Source organism: Pongo abelii, chromosome 2 (genome assembly GCF_028885655.2).
Source record: "Pongo abelii isolate AG06213 chromosome 2, NHGRI_mPonAbe1-v2.0_pri, whole genome shotgun sequence".
In the NCBI taxonomy this organism is placed as follows: domain Eukaryota; kingdom Metazoa; phylum Chordata; class Mammalia; order Primates; family Hominidae; genus Pongo; species Pongo abelii.
In genome coordinates, this window is record NC_085928.1 from 188,812,575 (window position 1) to 188,827,758 (window position 15,184).

General features: G+C 38.5%; 1 protein-coding gene across 3 annotated transcripts in view; it reads left to right on the forward strand.

Annotated features, from left to right (window-relative positions):
* Nucleotides 1-15,184, forward strand: part of KCNMB2 (potassium calcium-activated channel subfamily M regulatory beta subunit 2) — a 303,117-nt gene that overhangs the window by 277,177 nt on the left and 10,756 nt on the right. For all 3 annotated transcript variants that reach the window (XM_054553019.2, XM_054553020.2, XM_009239553.4), the window contains 2 exons: nt 7,040-7,210; nt 9,628-9,823. In XM_054553019.2, coding sequence (XP_054408994.1) covers nt 7,040-7,210; nt 9,628-9,823 — 367 coding nt within the window. The remainder of the gene's footprint in view (nt 1-7,039; nt 7,211-9,627; nt 9,824-15,184) is intronic.

Consider the following 15,184-nt stretch of genomic DNA (forward strand, 5'->3'; position numbering starts at 1 on the left):
TCTAAGTAAATCTAAATCTTAATCTCCTCCATCATTTCTCTTTTTTTAAACCCCTCTTTATCTAATACCTGAAACACTGGGAGAGTTTAAGAATCAGTCCCTTTGTCTCCATATGTAAACATTTCTAAACAACCAACCACACTAATACCAGTAATCTTTCTAAAGCATGTATCTAATCATTGTACTTGCTTAATTCTTTTAATGCCCCCTCTAACTTCAAAAGACATACAAGATCCTGTTTCTCTGGTCCCTGCCTATCTAACCAGCTCACTGTCTGCCATTCCCCGCCCACAATATCCTGGAATCCAACCACACTCCACTACCTCTATTCTCTCATATTCTGCCTGGATACTCTTCCCTTCTCAATCATTTGCTCGTCCAAGACTTAGTTTGGTCTGTCAAAGGACTCTTAATCATCACCATTTAAATCAAGTTATGGTCCCTAACTGGCAGGCTTCCTAAACCACCTTTGAGCTTGTAAATCATAGCCCTGGGCCAATTTAATCCATAACATGTCGGTAGTTATGGTTTTTAATTCCTGACATTTATTTAGCCCTTTTCTGTTTTTTTCTTCTACCATCGATCCACTGAATGTTCATTTTAAGGAATGCCTGAAAAAGTAATGGCCAATGTGCCTGAAGCCAATTTGCCAAAGAATCCATTTGCCATCAGTCATTTTGATGAATTTATCGAATTTAGCTATATACCACAAATTTTGTATGATCACTGTAACCCTACACAGTTCTACAATAAACCACACTAAATGGAATGAAAACATTTACAGGGGGGCCAGATTTAGGGCCTTCAGATTCGCTCCACTCTGTCTCTCATTCTCTGCAGCCACTGTCTCTCAATCTCTCCGCCCCTCTGTCTTTCCATCTCTTGTCCCAGACACCCTCTGCCTCCAGTCTCCCTTCATCTCGGTCCCTTGTTCCCCCCACCCCCATCCCAGCCATGCCCTCCTGCTTCCTCTGCCCACTAGTCTTCCCTCCTCTACCCCTGTGTGTTCCCCTCTCTAGGTCAGTGGGCCAGACTTCGTGTTTCACTGATTCTTCTTTTCAACTTAGCAGAGGGTCCTACCATTCTTACCATAACCTTTATCAATGAGTACAAGAAACAAATTTTGATTAATTGATAAAGTTGATAAATCCATCAAAGTGGTCATAATGTGAAATTTGCCACAAGAATTTCAATAATTCTAAAATATTAGCAAAACAGCCAGTGACTCTAAAAAGAATTTGAAAACTAGTAAAAATTGAAAGGCTCCCACATGAAATGCTAAATTTTTGTCATATTTGTTAGAAGGATATATTCACAAACATATTCAAGAAAGGCATATTTATAAATATATTCATAAGAATATATTTACAAAGAGACTAAGCCGCCTTAGAAAACTTAGCTTTTAAAAATATCAAACTGATCCTAAAATACCACTAAGATGAATATATCCATAAGAAAAATACACTTTATGATTGAACAGATTTTTAAAATATAGTCTTAAAATATTCATACAAAAATTTATTTATATTCATTTACTATATTTAAAACAATACTCCTTAAAATAAGTCTTTGTTAAATCTGTAAGTGTGGTAAAGTTGGCAAAATATTTATGTAGTGAGCTGATCCTTCAGTAAACTGGCTTTTGGGGAATTAGCCATTGAGAAACTGATCCTTTAGCAAGTTGGCCCTTGGCATATCAGTTTGCTTCTGCTGTACACACCTATCTAATCAGTCTCATTGCCATACATTGCAATGACTGACATCTCACTCAGCTCCCTTGGGACTCTAAGTCTTATTTATTTGGTATCGCCAGAACTTAGCACATTGTATTTCATCTGATGAAGACTTAGAAATGTTGACTAATGAATAAGCAAATTAATTCATAAATGGCCTTTATGCTGCCTTAACCTGAATATTTTTCTCCTTCTCTTTATAGGATAGATACCAAGGGAATCTGAATTTAAATGGGTGTGACACCCAAGGAGGAAAACTTTCTTTCACATTTTACTCTTTATATCCATATTTGTATATGCATAGCCTCATAAATAATTTGTTTATGAATTATGGGCTGAGCCCCAATATCAAACTTCAAGAAACTATATAAAAGGAGCTCAAAATAAAATTTTACCAGGTTGACTAATGCTTGGCGTAAAATTGATTGAAGCCTTACTAAACAATTGAAAATACTTTGTTTACAACATATTTATCACAAACACTTTTGTTATACTTGGATTTGCCCTGTAGATTTATTAACAACTTCTATTCTCCAAAGGCTTTGAGCAGAATGTTCCCTATATATAGTAAAGACTGCACATATCTACTATTTGTTACTGTCAACATGTGGTTCACCATGAAGCCAAGACTATCTCAACAGACCTTAAATATGGTGCCTTGCCAGGACACACCAAGGCTAGATCAGCTTCAAACTTATAAAGTCAAATTCCTGCTCTACACCCACTGTTGGGCAGCACACTTACTTAGTCAAAATGGAATTTGTAGTCATACCCCAGACTCATTCTTCCTCCTGAGCTCTCTACGTCAGTGAATTGTCCCTCATTCCATTATTCTTAGCACTACCACCCCCACCCTCAATTCCTCTCAGGTAGATTCATAAAGAATAGACAGAAAGAACCAAAGGGTGATAAGCTATCAGCCTTGTTAATGCTTACACAGTAACTCGCATTACAAGGCTTCCTAGTATGGAAAAGGATGCATAGGGCTGTGGCCCAAAATATGGCATCATGCTCCTTCCAACTAGCACTGAAGACAACATGGTGTAGAAGGGGCCAACTAACGCACTCTGTCTCAGGCTGTAAACACCCTCTTTCCCAGCTGAGACTTACTACCTTTACTACCTGGACATGCAAAAAACCAAAACCTGAACAAAAGCAAGTCCAAATGATAATTTTTTTTATAAAAATTATGCCACACATAAGCAATGACCCAAAAAATATAGGTGGCCCTCTGACTCTGGCCTATCTCACCGTTGAGATTAGTCACTCCTCTGCCTGTGCTTAGGACACTAAACTTGTGGAAATAGAATCTATAAATGTACAATCACTTTCTTCCTCTTTAGCAAGGTCAGCAGAAGTCACCTCTTTGGATCCTGGAAGAGTAGGGAAATACGGAAACAAGAATCTCACCTTACCACTCTCCACGATTTGTCCAGTCATCCACACCAAGTACTAGAGCATAAATCTAAACTATATCCTTTTTCTTACTTCCTCATCATCCCCTGTATTCTATCAGCCACCAAATCCTGAAGTTCTGTCTCATAGATATTTCTCCATGTATCGTTTCTTCTTTCTACATCCTACCTTGATCCTAGATCCAGCCCTCACTGTCCTTTGCCAACACTACAGTAACAATCCCCCCATTCCTCTCTGATTTAAGCCTTATCCTGTTTCTTAAACTCTGCACAGAAGCTAGAGTGATCATTTTGAAACTCAATCATGTCACCCTCTGACAGGTTCCCATTCACTACAGAATAAAGGCCAAGCTCTTTAGAATGACTTACAAAACCCTTCATGGCCTACCTACCTTTGCAAACTCATCTGCCTCTTTTTCCCTGTCCCATAGGCATCTCAGTAATATTAAAACAGTTGTAGTTTCTGATATTCAGCATACAATTGCAAGTCTCCATCCCTTTGTTCATGTGAGTCCTTCTGCCTAAAATACCCTTGACTCTTTGTCTCATTTGGTTAACTCTGATTCAATCTTGAAGATTTTGTTTAAGGCGTTTCTCCTTCAGGAACGCTTCCCTAAACTCAACGCTGGCTCTCTGTCCTGCTCCCTCAGGCTGGGGTATCCTTCCCTCTTCTCTATTCCCATAGTACTCTGTGAATTGCTCCATCATTAAATTTTTCACCCTATGCTGATATTTATATACATGTCTGTTTTCTTTTGGGGCAGGGGGCATATCCCCAATAACAAGAGATTACCAGCATTCAGGAGAAGTTTGTGAACCTAAACTGAACTCTTTGCTCTTCCAAATCATTTATTCATTTCTTTATTTTCCATTAATTCTATAATCATTTACCAATGAATTCCATGGGTATGGCCCGCTCCACTCACCCACTTTCATTTTGCTGGGTAGTATCCTGATTTCTCAGATATTTTTGGGCTGTATGAAAATCATTCACTTTTCCCCTCTCTATACATTCCAGAGCATATCAAAAACATTTGTTAACCACTTTCAAATTGTGATTTGTTTTTGAATTACACGTTTGAATCATTTTTATATGCTTCTTGTTCTGATGACACAACTGACTGATTACACTTCTTCTCTTTTATGGGTATAGGCTGACCTAAGTGATGCTGTGCGACAGTCTAATGCCCTGGAATTGTGAGATTATGCTCCCTCCTCGCTGTCTTCTATCTGCAGGAAATGCAGATCTCTGGCAGCCATCAGAGTTAAATACATGTTGATAAATAATATAAGTGAAGTAACAGCAGATTATTATTTTACAGCAGGTCTTTGAAGCTACTCAGACTCAGCCTGTCTCTTCCTGATTCAGAAAAGCTTTCAGCCCACTGGCTTTAGCTGCTAACGGACACTGATTTTTTAAAATTTGAGTTCATAAAGGGTGAAGTTTTAAAAGCTTTGATGTAAATCCTAGAATTTCCAAACAAAATCTCAAAAAAGAATGAAGAAACACAGAGGGTGGGTGGTTGCCAGTCTGTGGAAGTCAAAGGCAGGGCAGGCCAGCTAATCCAGGGGCACTGGGATTGGGAGCTGGGGAACAATGAAAGATATGGGCTCTCCAGGCCTCTAGTAATGACCATGAGCAGCCAACAGCAAGTGAGAGTGGGAACAAGCCAGGAAAGACAGGGCCATGAAAAGATGATAAACAAAGGCCTGTATTTAGCTCTGACTCTCCTACTACAATGGGCTCACTTCTCAAGGAAAGAGTAAGATTTATATAAACCACCTCATAAAGGGAACTTTAAAATAATAAGAAGAAGCTAATCAGTTAATTTTGCACAACCAATACTTAGATTAATAAATACTCGGCCCTACAACCTCATGGAAATATATTAAGTACATACACACTCCATCACCTCTATAAGGAATCAAAATATTTAGCAACCAGCCCAGAATGGATCAGCCAATCAGAACAGACACTGGCCATAAACACCAGTCAGGCAGCCCTGGAGCACAAAGCTAAATATAAGCCCTGAATAAACACACAACTGCGCAAACAACAGGCATATATTCCCTCCCCCACAAAGTTCCACTTTAGAGTCAACTCTGGTTCCTCTCCCAAGCAACAAGAGTGATTAGCCATAAAAATTTGAATGAAAAATCTGAAGTTATTCTTGTGCATATTGGCTTTTTGCCTGAAGCTAAAAAAAAAATGACTTAAGAGTTTCTTTTTCCATTTTCAGCATTTTATTTGTCCTCCTTGCTGTTTCTAGGCTCTAAAGGCCAGCGATTTTCCCATTTCCACTGCCCTGCAATCCAAAGCTCCCTCCTCAAAATAGACACCGAAAAATCATGAGCTGTTTCTCGGTCGCAGGCCTTGCAGGAACTCCTGAGCATTGCCTTCCTACTCAAGCTTCTCATCATCTCCCCAAGCATCCAGCACTTCCGCATTTCTTTTCTACCTTCTCCTCCAGACCTGGTTTCAAATCCAATCCTCCAACCCCAAGCTTTATACACTACTCATTTTCTTGCCATTTTGTCCATTAAAAATTCTCTGGAGAATAGTAGCAATGTTAGGATGTTCTGATGTCCGTGTCATTGAGCTGTAGCTCCCCACCCCATTTTTGAATGGGAACATTTATTACTAATCTCTTGTCAGTTATTCTTTTTTTTTTTTTTTTTTTTTTGAGATGGAGACTCGCTCTTTCACCCAGGCTGGAGTGCAGTGGCGCGATCTCGGCTCACTGCAAGCTCCGCCTCCCAGGTTCACGCCATTCTCTTGCCTCAGCCTCCCGAGTAGCTGGGACTACAGGTGCCCACCACCACGTCTGGCTAATTTTTTGTATTTTTTTTTTTAGTAGAGACGGGGTTTCACCATGTTAGCCAGGATGATCTCGATCGTCTGACCTTGTGATCCGCCCACCTCAGCCTCCCAAAGTGCTGGGATTACAGGCGTGAGCCGCCACGCCCGGCCAAATCTCATGTCAGTCATTCTCTTAAATAATTTGCTTGTATCATGTCACTTAGCCATTAAAATGCATTTAATCATTATTTTCACTTTGCAGGTGACTGGGGATCAGAAAGGCTAAGGCACTTGTTATTGATCACACAGCTAATAAGCAGTGAAATCAGTCTGAACTCAGGAGACAGTTGATTTCGATTTCTTGTTCTTTCTTACCCTACATTGCTGCTCTAAAATAAAAAACAAAAATACTAATAAAACTGTCCAAAGTTATAGGGCCTGGCCTCGATTTGAATGACACTTTTCTAACTCAATGGAAAGTTTTCACATATAAGAATAGCTGGGTCACCACTCTACATCTTCAACTGCTTATCAATCTCAAGCCAACAAAGCCCTAAGCAGCCCTCAGCTTGAGAAAAATGTTAAACAAAATAACTTCTGCCTATCACTACTGAAGAGAAATGAAAGATTAATTTGATATATTCCTAGTATATGTTGCCATTTATTTGAATCAATGCTCCATTAGGTATTCCAAAATTATTTAAAAATCAATAATGATCAGCTTTGGGTTAAATGGTAAAGTCAACAAACCCAAAGCATTATTTTGAGGGTTGAGGGGATTGGTTTCTTTCTTTAGAATTAGATAGAAGGAAAATTAATTTTCAGTTAGACATTGGCCCCAGAGTAAAGAAGGAGGGCTTATTTCTGCTCAGGACTGGTACACATATAGGTGTGCATGTGCTTGTGAGTGTGTGTGCATGCATGTGTGCATGTGTGTGCTTGTGTGGGAGGTAGTGGACACACACTGAGGTCCTGCTGCACTGAAGCAGGTTTGGAGGGCCCTAGGAAGGCATGGGCAGAAACTGACCTGCTCTCTAGGGGCATGCTGATTAACTAAACTTAATGTAAGACCATATTGTTTTTAACCTCAGAAATATTTACCAGAAAATCAGGGACCATGACCTCCTGGACAAAAGGAAAACAGTCACAGCACTGAAGGCAGGAGAGGACCGAGCTATTCTCCTGGGACTGGCTATGATGGTGTGCTCCATCATGATGTATTTTCTGCTGGGAATCACACTCCTGCGCTCATACATGCAGAGGTAATACCACTGGGGGGGTGGGACCCTGCTGTTTGTCTCCTCCTCCATCCTCCCCCATCACTTAGGCAACCCTAAGGTCATCTTCCTCACCTTCTTTCCTGATAAGAACTTTGAGAAGTTCCTGGTAAATAATACTTCTCAATAATGTTATCTAATAATAATGATACATATAGCTCTACGTATAATCTGGATACCAGGTGTCAAAGACTTCTACTTGTTTAATTATCACAATTACTCTATAAGGTAAGTATAAATATACTCATTATAAAAACTGCAAAACTGAGGCTCAAGAGAGATATGATTTCCCCGTGTCATACAGCTCTTGCTTGTGGCAGAGCTAAGATTCAAGCCCACATCTCACCTATTCCAAAGTCCCTATTCCTGCCTCTTCACACTTCTGTCCGTTCCCCACCCTCCTCCCTTTTCCACCCCAACCAACTCCTCCATCACCTTCCACGTGAGTGGTTCTCAACTGTATATTCCAACTTCCCCCAGAAACTCTTAAAAATGCTAATACCCAGCCCCCATCATCATCACCCCAGAAGGTCAGATTCAATTGGTCTGGAGTGGGACCCAGTCACCAGTATCTGTTAAAGCTCCCCAGGTTGTTCTAATGGGCCTTCTAGGCTGAGAAACACTGCTATGCATCAACTTTTAAAAATAACAGATTTTGAATCTTTTCATTTCAATATTTGCTGTAGGTTTATTGAATGGATAGGGAGGCAAATAAATTGTGGGATAGCAAGTGTACTCCTGTCCTCAGTAAGCCATGTAGCAAATCCCACCAGCATCTCTAGCTAACTGTTGTCCACAAATTGGACACTCTAAACACGGGTGAGCCCAGCCTTGATGTATCGAATGGGGGGAAGTCTCACGGCAGTTCAGCTTAAAGAAACAAGACCTTTTCAAATGAAAAATTGAGGTTTCAATCCAAAAGAAAATGGAACCATTTTGTGGCATTTGTTTCTCCATCTAAATTAATACTTTCATTTTAGAAGCAAAATCCAGCTGAAATACAGTAATTTGCTGAAATTAAGGCATCATCTTTCACATTTGTGGCTGCTCTGATCTGTTTCTCTGACAGCCTTCAGCTGTGCTCATTTTCTATGAAAGTGCTGATGCCTCAGGCCCCAAGTGGTCGTTGATTCCAAAATGCTTTCAGATCTTCACACCTGGTTAGAACCATCAGAGACTTTTTCCTCAGTATATAAGCAAAATGTGACCACCCATGTTCCAGGAAAATACAGTTTGCCACACCAAGGGAGGGGATCAGGTCTAGTATCCTGCTTCTGGAATAAAACTTCACACATGCAAAGGGGCAGGAAGCTGTGGATGCCTGTCCAACAAAAGGAAAGGGTATTAATCTGCAAAGAAAACATGTTTTCCCATTGCTATGGTGATCAGCTTATACCCAAAACCAAACCATCAATTGCTGGTGTGTTAATTCTTAATTACAAATGTTAATCTTGATCATAAAATTAAAGGTATTTTTAAATGACCAGTTGACCAATGGGCAGCTGGAATCCTTCCAGGTGAGAGGTAACAGGGCACCCTTATTCATCCATTAGTCTGCATAAAAGGGTTTCTTTTCCATTGTGTTTGTGGGGAGACAAAAAAACACAATAGAATGAGCCTGGGCCTTAGAGAATTAGAAGATTGGATCACAATTTCCATCACTTACTGCCTATATGTCCTTGCATATGTCATGGGATTTCTCAGTTCACTCACTTTTAAAAAGAAATTACTACCCAACTTGCACAGCTGTTGAGAGAACAAAAGAAGGTTATGTATGTAAATTACCAATTAGGGTGAAAGGAATGTGCAGTAAGTGATTGCTCATGATATAATGAAAGAGTTATCTTTTTTCCCTTATTAGAAAGACCTTAAGGCATTCTGTCACTGTCCTTCCATCTGTCAAGCTGGACCACATGACCCTCCACTCTTTTGCCATCTCCCCCATCCTTCTCCCTCACACCTTCTGTGCCTACAAACTGGGCTGGGGAGGGAGTTGGGATGCAGAAAGTAAAAAGTAAAACATACAGAGGTAGGGGCTGGAGCATGTCAAGAAGCTGCCTACAATGTAGAAATACAGGGTGAGGACAGGTGATGATTTTAAAGCATGCCTCATGTTACCAGTGAGTTCCATAAGGGAAAAAAGAACTTAAGTCAAGCACTGGAGAATACCATATCCAATGGAAGTCATTGAAAATGTTCTCATGTGTCCAAGTTTGTCTATGTTATATGGTAGTTTGCTTAAAGCTGTTCTATTCGAAGGCCTAAACTTTACACAGATAGATCATATTAGAGATTTAGAAAAGATTTTTCAGCTTCAGGAGATGAGAAATAATTCCCTCAGACTATACCTTTCTCACTATTAGCTCTTGGGCCTGTGTTTACTCTCACCCCTTTCTCTGTAGCGTGTGGACCGAAGAGTCTCAATGCACCTTGCTGAATGCATCCATCACGGAAACATTTAATTGCTCCTTCAGCTGTGGTCCAGACTGCTGGAAACTTTCTCAGTACCCCTGCCTCCAGGTGTACGTTAACCTGACTTCTTCCGGGGAAAAGCTCCTCCTCTACCACACAGAAGAGACAATAAAAATCAATCAGAAGGTAGGAACTTGGCGCACTGCATTTCAGTTACCCCGCAGAGCTTCACACCAGGCTCTCTGCCTCTGAAGTTCCCCTTTGCCAGCATTTCAAAGGAAAATACTTCCAGGAAGCAGAGCCTGCCTCTTCCATTCAGAGAACTTGCTATGTGACTCTTGCCTAGAAAATATTTATTTTCTGTGCAAGTTGTGGACAAATCATTCCTACATTTGTGGTAGTGCAGATTTAGCTTTCACTTCCATTTGAAAGGGTAAATATTAATATATCTTTACACAAATAGACTGAGTCTTTCAAAGCAAGTATGCAGCTTAGAGATGTACAAGACAAAACCATGTGTTTGTCCTGTACCTGGGAACCGTCAGGTAAAGGTGTATTCTGTTTGTCCATGGTCAATGTCATTTAGTTCTGTGACCTCAGGGATATAACTTAACCTTTCTGATCCTCAGCTTCCTTTTCTCTAAAAAGTAACAAATGGCCACCTTGCAAGGTCCTTATGAAGATGAAACCTGAGCATGCACAATGTTGAGCAGAGCATGCTACTTTCAACCCATGGTCACTGTGTGTGTGTGTGTGTGCGTGTGTGTGTGTGTGTGTGTGTGTGTGTTCTTCACATATGCTATATTCATAGAGGCTGAATTTTCCAGTCCACTAAGATATTCAAGTCCACATGGTAGATATTCAACGAATGTGTGTTTTGTTAAAGCTTTACATAAAATTTACATTTATAAGGTCTGGGATGACCAGGAAGGTGTCAGCAGAACCAACTTGCCATTACAATTTTATGTTAAATATATCGAGTTTTGGATTTGTGGTAACAATTCGATATGCAGAATAATCTCATATGCCAAGACAACTCGATGCCACTCTTGGCTCTTATTACCAGGATAAACCCTTCTGACCTCTAATCTTTCTTGTAAAAGCTTTTCTTTTCATTAAATTGTCAGCAGTTAAATGATATAACTTATAGTTATTGAAAAAAATGCAGTAGATTCAAGGTTCAATACTAGCACATAGAGAGTGAATAGGATTTGTTTCTGATATGTTGACACAAAGTAAGGAAACCCACCTTGAACTTTTGTTACAATAACTTAAAAGAATTCTTGCAAATATCTCTGAGGACTCAACATAATAAATATTTCAGAGAATGTTGTTTGAAAATGCTGGCTCTGATTTTCTTTCGTTTGTAGTAGCCACAAATAATACCAGTCCCAGCACTGTGCTGCAATATGTAAAGCCTAGCTCTCTCACAAAGTGTTTGTCTTTCAAGATCTTCCCTTAAGTCAGATTTTAAAATCAAAGCTGACCAGTAATGACAAATGCCTATGAAACTCTTAAACCTGAATAGGCATCAAAAAGTGGGACATATTTTCATTTCCTCATTTTGACAATTTATCACTACAGCCCTGTGAATGCATTATTTAGGCTATAAATGGAGAGAGAAGCGACCAATAAATGTCCCAGATATGTATTCAGGACTGGTACCTTATTTGCTCTCAGCATAATACTAGGTCATCATTTGGTTTATTGGCCCCACTATCTTGTTTTTTAAAGTAAATTGTAACATACAGAACTGTGCATGAAATGAAAAAGTACAGCTCAAGTATGACAAACAGATTCATAACCACCATGTAACCACCTTAAGGGTAAAGAAATACAACATTTTCTGTACCCCAAAAACACCCTACATGCCCCCTCTCGATAACTACAGGCTCTGCCTCCACCAAAGACAACTATCCTGACAGTTTATGGCAATTACTTTCTTACTTTTCTTTGTATTTTTATCACCTAAGGATATATCCTTAAACATATATATTTTATTAATAGTTTTGCCTCATTTTTAAACATTATATAAATGGAATCACATAGAATACTTTCCTTTCTGTCTGGTTTTCTTCACATAGCGTTATGTTTGTTAGATTTATTCCATTTAGTTACAGTTCATTCATTTTCATTACTGTATCATATTCCATTGTATGAGTATGTCTGTTTATTTATTCGTTCTACTGCTGATGGACATTTTGAATTGTCTATAGTTTGGGATTATTACAAGTAATTCTACCATGAATATTCTCATATATATCTCTGGTGCACAAGCACACACACTTCCATCAGGTATAAACCTGGGAATGGAATGTTTAAATCATAGAGTATACATATCTTAAAGTTAAGTAGATAATGCCAAGTAATTTTCCAAAATGTATATGCAAATATACCTTCTCACCAACCCTGTGGGTATGAGAGTTCTTACTGCTCCAAATCTTTGCCAACACTTGGTAATATCTGTAATTTTAATTTAGCTAATGTGGTGATATTTCTTCATGATTCTGATGGCTAATGTTATCAAGTGCCTTTTCATTTATTTATTGGCCATTTGGATATCCATTTTGGGCAATGTCCATGCAAGTTGTTTGCCCATTTTTCTATGGAATTGTTTCTTCTTTACTTTCAATATAGGAGTCATTTAAATATGAACCTCTGTTGGTTATATGTGTTGTAAATATCTTCTCCCATTATGTGGCCTTTTCACTCTCTGAATGTCTTTCAATGAAAGAAACTTCTAATTTCAGTGTAACCAGATTTGGTCAATCTTTTTCTTTCTGTTCAGTGCTTTTGCTGTTCTGTTTAAGTCTTACGCCCACTCTAATATCATAAAGTCATTCTCCTAAATGACATTCTAGGTGTATTATTGTTTTCCCTTTCATGTATACAGTAAAATCTGACTGGAATTAATTTTCACGTAGGGATCAAGTTTCCTTTTTGTTTGTTTGTTTGTTTGTTTGTTTCATATGTACACCCACGTGCTCCAGTCCATTTTTGAAGAGATCACACTTTTCCTCATTGAATTATTTTTAGAATCTCATTTCTTCCTCTATTTTATCAGAAGTTATCTATTCTGTTACTATTCTTTTTAAAGTCAAAAAATAACAGAAGCTGGTGAGGTTGCAAAGAAAAAGGAACGCCTATCCACTTTTGGTGGGAATGTAAACTGGTTCAGCCATTGTGTTCAGAGAACACAAAGCAGAACTATCATTCGTCCCAGAAATCCCAGTATTGGGTATATACCCTGAACAATACAAATTTTTCTGTCACAAAGGCACATGTACATGTATGTTCATGGCAGCCCTTCTCACAATAGCAAAGATATGGAATCAACCTAAATGCCCATCAACAGTGGACAGGATAAAGAAAATGTGGTACATATACACCATGGAATAATACTACACAATCATGAAAAAGAATGAGATCATGTCCTTTGCAGCAACCATGGATGGAGCTGCAGGTCATCATGCTAAGTAAACTAACACAGGAACAGAAAACCAAATACCACATATTCTCACTTATAAGTGGTAGCTAAACATTGAGTACACATGGACACAATGAATGAAAAAGCACACACCAAAGCCTGCTTGACGGTGGAGGGAGGAAGGAGGGTGAGAATTTAAAACTACATAGGGTACTATGCTTACTACCTGGGTGGTGAAATAAACTGTACACCACACCCCTGTGACATGCAATTTACCTATGAAACAAACCTGTACCTAAACCTAAAATAAAACTTTACAACTTGCAATCTTGACTAATCAAAGACTTTGAAACATTTTAACTCCACTTTTTTATTCTTTTCCCAACTTATATATTATCATTTTTATGTTATGTATACTTGAAGCTCATGTAGACATTACTATTGTTGTTGTATATAGTCAATGTTAATTTACATGGATCCACATTTTTCCATTTTTATTATTCGTATTCCTTTATCTCTGTTCTTCTATCTAGGACCATCTCTACTAGTATTTATTTTAGTGCAATGACATCCCTAAAAAATGTTCTCATTTTTCATTTGTCTGAAAGCATTTTTCATTTTATTTTTCTTCCGGAAGGACACAATCACTGAGTACAAAATTCTAAGTTGGCTATTTTTCTTCCATTGTCTTCTGGTGAGCATTGTTACTATTCAGAAATCAGTCCTCAGTCTAATTGCTGCTTCTTTGAAGGTAATCTTGGCCTATTTTAAAGATTATTTTATTGGTTTTTCTACAGTTTAACTATTATGTGCCAATACATGCAATTATTTTTATTTAGCCTACTTAGCATTAGCATTTCCAAGGCTTCTTTCCCTGTTCCTTAATATTCTTTGTCAATTTTAGAAAATTCTGCCATTATCTTATCAACATTGTCTGTAGTCGTTCTCTGCATCTTCACCTCTGGGACTCCAGTTGGCCACATACGAGGTTTTCTCACTGTATCCCCTACATGTCTTATGCTCCCTTTTGTTTTTCTCCCTCCTTTTGTCTCTCTTTGCTTCTTTCTGGATATATACCTATCTTCTAATTCAGCAATTCTTTCCTCTGCTCTGCAAATCAACTGTTAAACCCATCCATTGAGTGCTTAATTTCTCTTACTGTATTTTCAATTCTAGAATATCCAATTGAGTCTTGTTTTATCATTTCTAGTTCTCTGCAATATTTTAATTATTGTCTTTTAAATCCTTCAACATAAAAAGTAAAATTATAGTCATTATAAAGTCTATTTTGCTATCTTCACTATTTGAAGCCCATATATATCTGTTCTGTTTTTGTTTTCTCTTGTTTGCTTTCATGTTGTCTTGTAATATCTGGCTATGTTTTATTAGGTTTCTGATATTATATTTGCAAAATTTTTATAAAAAATAACTTTAATACTAGGATAATGTTATAATGTCATCTTTTCCAAAAATTATTTCCATTTACTTCTGCCAGGCACAAGCCATTCAGGATCACCTCATTCTGACTTCATAAATTGTGATACTCAGATCTGAACTGAAGTCCCTACGAGGACCTATCTATTTCAGGCTGACTATTCTCCCAGGATGCAGCCCTTCGGAATCCCAACCCAAAGTGAATAGGGGAATTATCGAGACCCCAGCTTGATAGGCCCACAATCATAATTCCTGCTCATAGCTCTGCAAGGCTGTCAAAAATGCCAGTTAGCCTCCTAGGCTCTCACCCCCTTCCACAATCAGCAAATACTCCCAGGGAAAAAAGGCACCAAACATTTGGCTCACTTTCCTGGCCCAGTGATTCTTTACTTTCTGGAAAGCTAGCCTCTGCTTTTAATCTGAAATATACACACTGAAAATACACAATTATCTCCATGTGAAAAGGTCATTAAACCGTCTTCAGGCAAAATGAGGAATATTCAAGATAATTCTAGCAAAAACATAAAAAATTTTCAATGTCAACTCCCTTTCCTGTTATCCTTCCCAAGCCCACCAAAAATAATGGTCTCCCTCACAGTTACCAAGAAATGGGCATGGTTGTATTGAGATACATCAGGCCCTACTGATAATAACTGTCCTAAGACAATAGGAGGCGAAAGGATATT